Source organism: Camelina sativa, chromosome 19 (assembly GCF_030686135.1).
Source record: "Camelina sativa cultivar CO46 ecotype springtype chromosome 19, ASM3068613v1".
Taxonomy (NCBI): domain Eukaryota; kingdom Viridiplantae; phylum Streptophyta; class Magnoliopsida; order Brassicales; family Brassicaceae; genus Camelina; species Camelina sativa.
This window is the reverse complement of record NC_141898.1, coordinates 18365748-18377333: the sequence shown is the minus strand read 5'-3', so window position 1 is coordinate 18377333 and position 11586 is coordinate 18365748. Positions and strand designations below refer to the sequence as shown.

Sequence of the window (11586 nt, the reverse complement as noted above, 5' to 3'; positions counted from 1 at the left end):
AAAAGACCTGACAAAGCTCCCATTCTCAGTCAACTTCCCATAGTAGGAGGAAAGGCCCCGATACCAAATGGCACCTCAACTCAGAAAGAGGCGATATGGAAACCAGTTCGATCTTCAAAACAGAGCAAACCAGGGTGTAAAGAGGTTGGAGAACCAAGTCATCACCCCATTATCAGGAACACTCCTCACACGGTGGAGTTAGATGAGGGTCAATTGTGTGTCGACCTCACCAAAAATCTCTTTGCGCATCTGTCTCCGTCAAGGGATACAGTTAAGGTGCCGGGAGATACCTTAGAGTCAGATAGCTTGTCTGGAGAAGATGATAACGCAGAAGCAGAGTCAGATCGTTTTCTGCGGGTTATCTCCAAAAGACTGCTAAAGAAGAAAGATGGGAAAGCAAGGGTTAGAGGCCCTCAAATCCTCTAATTTTATATCCGTCTGATGGATATTTTTTGTCGTAATGTTAGAAGATTTAATGATCCAGTAAAGCGGAGATGTTTTAGGAAGTGGATAAAGGCGTATAAGCCTCTTTTTGGTGGGATTGTAGAGACTCACGTCAGTCCTGACAAGGCGCAGCATATAGTATCGCGCGTCCTTCTAGGCTGGAATTTTTCTCATAACTATGAATTCTCGGAGATAGGGAAAATATGGGTCGTCTGGCATCCAAGTGCTAAGGTCTCGGTCCTCTCAAAATCACTTCAGATGATCACCTGCTTGGTAAAGCTTCCTTTTGTTCGCTCAGAAATTATAGTTTCTATAGTCCATGCCTCTTCTGTTAGTTGTGAGGCAAGGAGAGGGTTATGGTTGGAGATCCAGTCTATGTCTGTGTCGTCTGTGGTGTCAAGTAAGCCCTGGGTACTGGTGGGAGATTTCAACCAAGTTCTGACCCCTCAAGAACATTCAAAGCCTACCTCAACCACGCAGTCAAGGGGGATGAGAGATCTGAATCAGTGCCTTATCAGTCAAAACTCTTTGATTTGCTTTACTGCGGAAATACATTCACTTGGGCCAATAATCAGGCTAGTGATCCCATTGCTAAAAAGTTGGATAGACTGCTAGTAAATGATGAATGGATGCAAAAGTTTCCCAAGTCACTCGCAGTCTTCGGTGAGCCTGGTTTCTCGGACCACAGTCCTTGCTATTTGTTTCTGGAGAAAACCAAGCCAAAGATAAGGCAACCGTTCAAGTTCATGTCCTTCTTAAATAAGAATCCTGACTTTGCCCCTTTGATAAATGTTTGGTGGTCTGCCTTAAATCTTGATTGTTCAAAGATGCTAAAGGTTTCTAAAAAACTCAAGGCGTTGAAGAGAGTGATAAAGGACTTCAGTAAGGACAACTACTCGCATTTGGAGCAGAGAGTCTCTGAAGCTTTTGAGGAACTACGAAGGTGCCAGCATCAGCTTCTCACCTCTCCTACTCCTCAATCTTCGCTCTTAGAGAGAGAGGCTCATATGAAGTGGAGTACTCTAGCAACTGCAGAGGAAGCTTTCCTCAGGCAGAAATCCCGTATTTGCTGGCTTGAAGAAGGTGACAATTGCACAAAGTTTTTCCATAGGGCGATGATGTCCAGGCAGAGTGTGAACCAGATTTTGTTCCTTATTAATGAAAATGATCAGATTATTGATACAAAGGAAGGAGTGCAGAAACTAGCAGTGGGATATTTTCAAAATCTCCTTGGTGTCAACAATCAATTTCATGCTCCCTCCATTGAAGATTTAGCTGTTATAGTTCCGCATCGATGCCCAGAATCCGCTATTCAAGTCTTGTTTAGCCCCTTCACCCCTGCGGAAATAAAAGAGGCGTTCTTCTCGTTGCCAACGAATAAAGCACCAGGGCCTGACGGTTATTGTGCAGAGTTCTTCACAGCACATTGGAACACGGTAGGGCAGGACATGATCGATGTTGTCTTGGAGTTCTATCACTCGGGTCAAATCTTGAAGCAATGGAACTCAACCGTTCTGACTCTCATTCCAAAGACACCAAACGCTTCAAGAATGTCTGAATTCCGACCTATTGCATGTTGTAACACCGTGTACAAAGTTGCCTCCAAGCTTCTTGCAAACCGCCTCAAGGCTATCTTACCGGATCTTATTGCAAACACGCAGTCAGCGTTTATCCCCGGAAGGCTGCTTATTGAAAACGTTCTGTTAGCAACGGAATTGGTACAAGGCTACAATCTCAAGAGCATCACAGCCAGGGGTATGCTAAAAGTTGACCTGAAGAAAGCCTTTGATTCAGTGCAGTGGGAATTCATCCTCAACACGCTCAAGGCTCTCAACTTCCCACCACATTTTGTCAAACTCATTACTGAATGCAACACAACGCCTACTTTTTCCATATCAGTAAATGGTGAATCTTGTGGTTTCTTCAAGGGTGCGAGGGGCCTAAGGCAAGGGGATGCTATCTCCCCTTACCTCTTCACTCTCGCGATGGAAGTCTTCACACAGATGCTCAACAATGGTTACAACAATAACACCATCGGGCATCACCCCTCGGCTTCAAACCCGCAGGTAACCCATCTTGCCTTTGCAGATGATATAATGATATTTTTTGATGGTCAAGAGGGATCTCTGCAAAACATCAACAAAGTTTTACAAGACTTTGAAGCCATCTCTGGTTTGGCGATGAATAAGGAGAAGACAGACCTTTTTCTTGCAGGAGTGAACCAAGATGAAGCCTCGGAGTTTAACACTCTTGGCTTCAGACTTGGTTCACTCCCCATTCGGTATTTAGGTCTGCCACTGATGCATAGGAGGTTGAGGTTATGTGATTACAGGCCCTTGCTGGATAACCTAACCTCCAGATTTACAAGCTGGTCGGCTCGAGCACTTTCTTATGCAGGACGCAGAGAATTGATTGCCTCTGTAATTTATGGAACTGTCAATTTCTGGGCTTCAGCGTTCATTCTACCACAAGGGTGCATAAGAAGTATTGAGAGTTTGTGTTCACGGTTTTTATGGTGTGGTGATATCAACAAAAAGCCGAACACCAAGGTTGCATGGAAGGCGTTATGTATGCCTAAGGATGAAGGCGGTTTAGGCTTCAGATGCATTGCCAAATGGAACAAAACACTCTGCTTAAAATTAATCTGGAGGCTGTTCAATGCTTCGGATTCTCTTTGGGCAGACTGGATCCGGAATAACAAAATCAAAGATGGTGTTTTCTGGCTCATTGATGAAAAGAAGCAAACGTCTTGGACATGGAAATCTCTTTTGCATTTGAGACCCCTTGCTAACAGGTTTCTTCGCTGCGAACTGGGAAATGGTGAAAAGATCTCCTTTTGGACTGACTGGTGGTCTCCGTTTGGTCCTTTGATTCAGTTTCTGGGTCATACGGGTCCTTCTCAGACAGGTATACCAATCTCGCACACGGTTTCTCAAGCCTGCTTAAATGATGGATGGCATCTCAGACCTGCTAGATCTCCACAAGCGGAACTCTTGCATATCCACCTCACGACACAAACAGCGCCCACTCTGTGTAATGAACCGGATAGATTTCTTTGGAAAATTGATGATGACCTCTTGGACCATTTCAGTACTAAGAGAACCTGGGAGGCTGTCAGGCACCGTCAAGCATCACCACTTTGGGCAAAACAGGTGTGGTACAAAGGGGCTATCCCAAGACACGCTTTCATGCTATGGATCACTCACCTAAATCGACTACCCACAAGATCCAGGCTGGCAAACTGGGGAATGCAGGTTGAGGACAAATGTTGCATATGCGGGCTACAGTCTGAAAATCGAGAGCATCTTTTTCTCCATTGTGAGTTAAGTGAAGTTTTGTGGTTGCAAAATACTAAGAGGCTGGGATACAATCCTTTTGTTTTCCACACCTGGGATGCGTTTACGGGTTGGTTGGATATGTCGGATGCGACCTCCTCCCAGACACTGCGAAGATTGGTGGCGCAAGCAACTATATACTCCATTTGGACTGAGAGAAATGTGCGCCTTCACAATAACCAGGCAACACCACCGCACATTCTATTCAGGTTTTTGGATCGACAGATAAGAGACGCCATTCTTGCAAAGAGCCACCGGAAAAATTTCAAACGGCTAATGGAAGACTGGCTTAAATATGCTTACTGAGACTACGAGAGTCCCTTCTAGTTGGTCTGTTTTTCGGATACCTTTTGTCTTTTAATTTTTTTGTGGCAAAAGCTATCACAGAGTCTCACATCGCTATTGTAATCAGTACAATTGAGTTTCTTAAATGAAAATTCACAGTTTTACAAAAAAAAAATAATCACAATCCTTCTTCATCATTTTAAAACTTACCTTGAGCTTAAACCATGAGACATGAACAAAAATTACCTTCATGAGGTTTTAAACTACTACACCACATATATATGGAGTATTTGTGATGTTTTAAAGCACCAGCTTCATCAGCTTTTTTACCATAGGTGAGACATGAATAGAATAAGAGGGGGTATTGAATTTGGATTTGGTAGGATTTTGTAGGATTTTAATATTTTAGAATTTTGAAAGATTTGATTGAGTTTTTAGGAGATTTGATTAGTTTTTAAAGTTTTTATATTTAAAATACAAGAAAATGAATGAGATTCTGTAAGATTTTGTTATTAAACTTAGGTGATTTTAGAATATTTTGGAACAAAAAAAAAAAGTGTGATCTCGACATCGTTTTACTCTGTAAAATAAACACAGGCTCTCTTATGTAGTATTCTCTAAAATAATTCACAGAAAGGACAAAATGTTTACTTTTTTAGTATTGAACATATGGGCAAATTGATATACTTTGCGTTGCTTGGGGTGCTCTATTGCAACAGCCCTCAAAATTCGTGCATCAATCTGCAGTAGAGTCAAAATATATATATACAATATGGTTACGGTTAGACTACACGAAAGACATGAAAATAAAGATGATTAAGCAGCAAAAATCTAAAACAGTGTCAAGTAAGTGAAACTATTTGATCAAAACTAATATCCAAAAATACAGCAATTAAAAAGCACACAGATAGATGCTTTGATCAATATCTCACTGCTGGACTTGGTAAAGTTGTACTTAAATCAAATAAAGAGACCAGTTTTGTTACCTGAGGAAATATTTCAGTTAGAGTGCGATAAACAGAACCGAAACCCATCGCTGAATTGCTCTAAATATAAACCCTGCAGAGAAAACAAGCCAGATGTTATCTTAGAATTAGAATGGCCAACGAAGAAGAGAAAACAGCACAAACCAGATGTTATCTTAGAATTAGAATGGCCAACGAAGAAGAGAAAACAGCACAAGCCCTTCGTGTATTTGGGAGATGAGAAGCGACTGCTGCGAGGAAAAGGAGGAAGGAGAAGAAGAGAGGAACAAGTGTATTTATGTGTAAATTGTGTTAGGGACCGAGATTTCTTTTTTATGTTTAAAAGACTTGCGGACTTTTGTGTAAATTGCTTGCGAACATATGGGCAAATTGATATCCTCTCCTTCTGGCGTTGATGTTTTCTCTCATTCTTTTGGCAAACTTTCTCACGCTTGTCATTGTTTGCACCTGGTATCATCACCTCCTGCTTGAGAATGAGGGGAAGATTGGTTGTCTTGTCCTTGTGATATTCCGACTCACCGAGCAGCTACCGTTGTTGGAAACAGAATTAGACTCAACACCATTATTCACATCAGTCTCGTCGTGGTGGAAACGACCATATTGTAGTGGTGGTGGGTCAGAAGAAGCAACGGAGACAAAATCAAAATCTATAGATTTTAGTTCAGTTTTATAAATCATTGATTCAATAACAAAATATTGTAAGTTATTTTAAATAATTTTACATAAATCTAAGTTGAATAACAAAAGATTTTATATAAATCTAAGTTGAATAACAAAAGATTTTATATAAATCTAAGTTGAATAACAAAGGATTTTAAAATACTCTAAAATCTTTTAAAACACAAGTTCAATACCCCTCTAATACTGTAGTTAATTTTTGTTGATACACAAAAGGAGTTGGAACTTGAGATTCTTTACAAATTTCACTTTTCCAAAAGAAAAGAAAAAAAATCCTAAAAATCATTACCCTTTTATAAAGTCATTGAAAGTGAGTGGATTAAATTTACTCCTTAGGTTCATTTATAAGAAAAAAAAATTTTAGTTGGTTCCCAAAAATTTTGTTTTGAAAACGTGAATTATTATTTAGGGATTTTTGCCATTTATGCCATATTTTTTTAAAATCTTTCCAAATCTGCCATATTTGTAAAACCTTTTCAAATATGTCATATCCATTAAATATGGCAAACTCAGTTTTACTAGATTGCCCCTGCAATTAAGATGTGTTTTGACTATGGAACATGGAAAAAGATGGGCGCTTGGTCGGAAGCATTTCACGGAAACGTGTGAGTGATAATTAGTGGACAACATATGAATATATAGGAACAAAATGGTGGACAATATATTAACAAGTTCATCAAGTGGTGGACAACATATTCATACTGAAACAAGTCTACGAGGTGGTGGACACAATATATTCATATTGGAAGTAGTCCACCCACCTATACCAAGAAAACAACATATGCATATTGACTAGTTGTCCACCATTTGGATAAATTCAGTAAATAGACAACATAGTAAAAGTGATTTGAGCTAGTCTACAACGACGATACGTAGATTGTCCTTTAATGGACAACTATTTAATCGAAGTGATATTGGTGGACCAAGGTATGTGATAGGATACAATTACTAAGCCGGTGAAATTCGTTCCTTTATGTATATAACAAACGAATGTGTCCATTACTCATGATAGACAATATAATAGTAGACAATAAGAATAACACAACGATTTCGTCTACTAAGGTTTAGTCTACTAAGTTACTATGTTGTCCACAACAAACAATTTTCCAGATTCTACATTGACGGCAACCTACTGCGATTTCATCCACTCCAATTTCCATAATTTCAGATAGACAATATTATAGTAGACAACAACCAATTTTTCCCATTCCAAATCTGGTCCATAATGTGACAACAACCTACTGCGATTTTGCCCACTACAATTTCCATAATTTCAGATCACTGACCTTGAGGTGGGGACAGTTGGGTAATCTATTTGCGTTTTCTCGTTGACGGAAGAAGACATATTTGTTGATTTTTTTTAAAAGCAAGAGAGCAAAACACACAGAGCCGCGTGAGAGAAAGCAGGGGAGAAGACGAAGGGGAGGACAAAACGGTTTTAGTGGCTAGGGTATTTTTTTTTTTTAGTTATTGTGGAATTTGACTTTCCCATCTTCGCTCATGCCACATTTGAAAAGAACCAAACAATTATGGCTAGGGTATGACACATTTGAAAAGAACCAATTATGTGTATTCCAAATGTAATACAACCGTTTAATTCCAACCATTTAATTCCAGATCTGGAAATGGGTATGACACATTTGAAAAGAACCAAACAATTATGGCACATTTGGAAAGAAAAAATATTGTTATGGCATATTAGTTAGTTTTCTCTACTCCCTCTGTTTCATAATATAGGATATTTAGAGAAGTATTTTTGTTTCATAATATAGGATGTTTCCAACTTTCTATGCAACTTTTAGATTAAATTTATATTTTATATTAAGCCGACTTGTTTATGATTGGTTAAACTTTTTAAAAGTAACTATTTTTTAATATGCGTATTTTCACTAAAACATCATATATTTTGAAATGGAGAGAGTATTATTTATTACTAGTCTTATTAAATTATTTACACACTTTAACCAATTTCCTAAAATTTCCACTACTTGTATAAATACGTGAAGTAACAACCGAGTCAAAAAAAAAAAAAAAAAAAGTCAAAATTGTTTGTTAACTAAACGGTGCGTTTAGGGTTCTCTCACCAACGATTTTATCCATGGCGAACAAAGCAACGTCGTCCTCCTCCTCTTCTCCGCCGGTAACCTCAAAACCGTCCTCTCTTTTTCCGATATAGTCTCTCACCCCTGTCACTGTTTTCTTAATCAAGACTCTTGATCAGGTAGTTGCAGATGAAACGCAAGACTGGATGGTCGGAGCCGGGTCGGGTTGGGTCGAAGCTCGTACATCTTGCGATCACTTGAACTCTCTTTCTTCCGATTTGCTTCACTTACCAACTCCTGATACTCCTTGTTCAAGGTAATGGAGACGCTTGATTTGATGTTTTGGTTAGGTCTCTCTGCAACACGTTCCTGCTTTACGCGATTGTGATGATGCTTGGATTCTTAAAGATGTTATGTTACTGGAGTCTCTCAAATCTTTTAGATTGATGTATTTTTTGAATTGAAGCCCTCAACAAGTAGTTCTGACATTTAATTGCATATAGGCCATGGAATCAAGTTTCTTCTATGTGCATTGGGGTTAGTGCAGTTGAAGGCCCTTCTCCTTTGTGATTTTTTGCTTAGTAATTCTGAATTTTAAGGAAACAATCTAAAGCATTGTACCTCTTGTGCTTGTGGAGTGCCTGTGATTGATTTGTTGATTTTTTCATCATTATTTTAGATTGATGCATTTTGAATTGTAGCTTGGAGCCCTGGACGAGATAAATTATATGTGAGCATTGAGTTAAGGTCGTTTCACATGACAGAACTTAACTTAGAGTTAGTTTTTATCTTTGTCTCTCTGTTTTTAAAAGTCTAAAAATATATGATTTGGCTATTTCCCTTTGTGATTTTTTTTGTTGAAGTTAAAGATAGAATATGATACTTTTGTGTAATTGTAAATATTTCTAAGGATACACTTTCCATCATTGTATCAAAGCTCTTGTGATTGTTTGTTGGCAGTATATTGATTTTGACATCATTGTTGTATTAACCCAATTATCTAACAGTTCAAACATAAGTTAACTTTGAATCCGTTCCATCGTTGACTCGCTGAATTGGCTTTTCGCTTTGCGAGTTTTGTTTAAGCTGAACATATCAAAAGATAGGGATGTTTAGTACCACTTGTAGGGAGTGTTTAGTGATTCTGAATACTAAGAAAACAATCTCAAGCACTGTATCAAAGCTTTTGTTGTATTTTTTGGCAGTATATTTGATTTTGACATCATTCTTGTATGAACTCAATTATCTTACTTTCTAATGTGTATAAGGTGCCAAAATCCAGTAGAGAACTGGTTATGCCTTTGTTGTAAAGAGGTTCTATGCAGCCGTTTCGTGAACAGGCATATGCTTATGCATCATCAACAAACTGGTCACTGCCTTGCACTCAGCTATAGGTACATGTTTCTCATTACATTTGTTTTTTCTTCCTTAGTTATTTTAATGCCAACTGATATTTGATATCTATGTGGAAGCACAGTGACTTGTCGGTATGGTGCTTCTGCTGCGAGGCGTATCTTGATGCTCAGATCATATTGCAGCTGAGACCAATTCACCAGGCTGCTTACATTCTTAAATTTGGCGAGGCCCCTCCTTTACCCCAACTCTGAGCACCAATTACCTACTCTTTTTCTTCTTACCTGGTCTTTGCTTTTAGTCTCTCTGGATGTGTTAGGGAAGATAATGTAATGTCGTATACTGAGCTCTTGTTGTTTTTTTCGTGGTTCCATGATGCCAATGAGGTTTATTACGTTAACTATCATCTCACTTAAAATTAGTGTAAGTTTAATAAAAGTTCAATTTCGAACAAATGATTAATACAAATTAAATTTCTAACTAATGTTAAAACAATAGCTTCATAATTCCAACGCAGAATTTACAAATTAATAAACAAAATAAAAAAGTACGTTTTATCTGCCACAAATAAAATAAATAACCGTCGATCCCACTTCCCCCACAATCATATGATTGAACCCCACTTTCTCCTACAAACTCTCATATCCTCTGTTAACTCATTATGATGAGCAAATTCAATAAGTTATCTTTGAAGGCTGAGACACAAACGAACAGAACACGATACAATAATGTTTTGTTTTTTGTTTGGATGGCGAAAGACATCCAAGTGTAAGAGTGTAGTGAAACAGCTTCAATGTCGTCTAAAGCTGCTCAAGAACAAGAAATACGCTATTTCAACACACTATCGACACGACATAGCTCAGTTGCTTCGCATTGGTGAACGAGACCGTGCTCTTCATAGGGCTCAACAGCTCTACCTTGATGAGAGTCTCATGTCTCTCTACCACTTGTTGCTTCACTTCTCCGACGTAATCCTCCTCAACCTCTCCTACATTCGGAGACGTAAAGACCTTCCTGATGGCATCAACGAAGCCGTCTCAACACTTGTATTTGCCTCTGCGAGATGTGGAGACTTGCATGAGCTACGAGCCTTGAGGATTCTTTGTGGTGCGCGTTATGGGCAGCACTTTGTGGATACGGCTCTTAATCTTCTGCCTGGCAATTGTGTCAACCCTCAGGTTCATTGATGTTTCTCGCTTATCTTCTTCGCTTCTCTTTATGTGTCAATTAACACCCAACTCGTATAAAACTCGTTATGATTCAAGAAACTTCTAGTGTTGTTTCGTCTTGCTTAAGGTTCAAGAAAGACTACATCTCTGACCTCAAAAACCTAACAGAGCATAAATATACTCAAATGCAGGTTATAGAGAAACTCTCCATGACCACAGTATCGTATGATTCCAAGTCCAAACTATTGGGTGAGATAGCAGCGGAGCACAGCCTTTGTCTAGAAGTTTTGGCACTCCAATACACTCCGGAATTTCACAAACAGGTGACTCTTTGAATCACTATATAAAATCTTATTTGCTTCTTAATGTTGTTGGAGTTGCGACTTGCGAGTATGTAATATGGTACATTGGTACTTCTTGGTGTGTGTAGGTACTAAAAAGCAAGGAGGCAGAAGAAGAGACAGAAGTCATGGGTTCGGATTCTTATGAGCCAGAGTGTGCATCACAAAAGGCTGATAGCGAGGCAGAAGTGTATAAGTTCACTCTCACGGATGGGGATGTAAATGAAAAGCAAGAAAATAGTGGTGGTAAAGCACCAGGGGATCAGAGAAAAGCATGTGATGAGGATTATTTCATAGAGGAAGAAGTGGTGGAAAAAGATCAGAGCGGGTTCAGGTTCAAAGAGACTGACGAAGAAAGAAAAGAGAGAAGGAGGTCAAGGAGAAAAGCAAGATCATCAAGCAGTCCAATAGCCAAAGACATGGAGTATTGGAGGTACTACTACAAGGGAAAGAGAAGTCGTCAAAGGAGAGAGTGTGGTCACTGTTACCATATAGTGTACAACGTGTTTACAATGTTGCCGGATCAAAAGGGTAACGGAGGAGAAGCAGAAATAAGTTTAAAGGAAGCTAAGCATGTTCATCCTAAGCTTCCGGACTATGATCAGATTGTTGCTCACTTTACTGCTCTTAGGAAACAACAAAAACATATGCGTTCACCTTAATTCGTCACTCTCATTCTTTCACATGAACATTAAAAGTATGATCCATTTATTGTTATGTTATTTTATGTGATTCAGTCCCTATTAAGAGGAAGAGGTTGCCCTGAGACGAACCGAACCGACCACAATTCTGGGTTTTCGTTTCCTATTCGGTTATAACCGGAAATGTAAATGTTATTCTGTTATTGGTTTGGTTCGGTTCCACGGGCGATAACCCATCGGTTTAGTTTTAACCAAACTATAAAAAGACACTAACGCTCTCCCTCATTCCACTCGTCCAGCCCTCTTCACGAA

General features: G+C 39.0%; 2 protein-coding genes and 1 long non-coding RNA gene across 3 annotated transcripts; 2 read left to right on the top strand and 1 right to left on the bottom strand.

Annotated features, from left to right (window-relative positions):
• Window positions 1-4558: 4558 nt before the first annotated feature.
• On the bottom strand, window positions 4559-5154 carry LOC147920759 (uncharacterized). The gene is made up of 2 exons (XR_015590540.1): window positions 5051-5154; window positions 4559-4805 (listed from the first exon to the last, which is right to left on the bottom strand). It is a non-coding gene; the product is annotated as an uncharacterized LOC147920759 (long non-coding RNA).
• Window positions 5155-7722: 2568 nt separating this feature from the next.
• Window positions 7723-9578, top strand: LOC109131004 (uncharacterized). The gene is made up of 4 exons (XM_019241265.2): window positions 7723-7868; window positions 7950-8086; window positions 9039-9164; window positions 9248-9578. Exons 1-4 carry the CDS (start codon window positions 7827-7829, stop codon window positions 9375-9377), a joined length of 435 nt encoding a protein of 144 aa, XP_019096810.1. The 5' UTR covers window positions 7723-7826; the 3' UTR covers window positions 9378-9578.
• A 264-nt stretch (window positions 9579-9842) lies between these two features.
• On the top strand, window positions 9843-11295 carry LOC104767981 (uncharacterized). The gene is made up of 3 exons (XM_019240941.2): window positions 9843-10301; window positions 10484-10615; window positions 10723-11295. The coding sequence occupies exons 1-3, from the start codon at window positions 9852-9854 to the stop codon at window positions 11293-11295; spliced, it is 1155 nt and encodes a 384-aa protein (XP_019096486.1). The 5' UTR covers window positions 9843-9851.
• The last annotated feature ends 291 nt before the right edge of the window (window positions 11296-11586 follow it).

Bases quoted from the DNA above. Each gene is read 5' to 3' on its own strand.
- LOC109131004 (XM_019241265.2), top strand. From the start codon at position 7,827: ATGGCGAACAAAGCAACGTCGTCCTCCTCCTCTTCTCCGCCG. The intron at 8,087-9,038 runs GTAATGGAGACG...AATGTGTATAAG, and splicing joins CCTGATACTCCTTGTTCAAG to GTGCCAAAATCCAGTAGAGA. The intron at 9,165-9,247 runs GTACATGTTTCT...GTGGAAGCACAG, and splicing joins TGCCTTGCACTCAGCTATAG to TGACTTGTCGGTATGGTGCT.
- LOC104767981 (XM_019240941.2), top strand. From the start codon at position 9,852: ATGTTTTGTTTTTTGTTTGGATGGCGAAAGACATCCAAGTGTAAGAGT. The intron at 10,302-10,483 runs GTTCATTGATGT...ACTCAAATGCAG, and splicing joins GCAATTGTGTCAACCCTCAG to GTTATAGAGAAACTCTCCAT. The intron at 10,616-10,722 runs GTGACTCTTTGA...TGGTGTGTGTAG, and splicing joins CTCCGGAATTTCACAAACAG to GTACTAAAAAGCAAGGAGGC.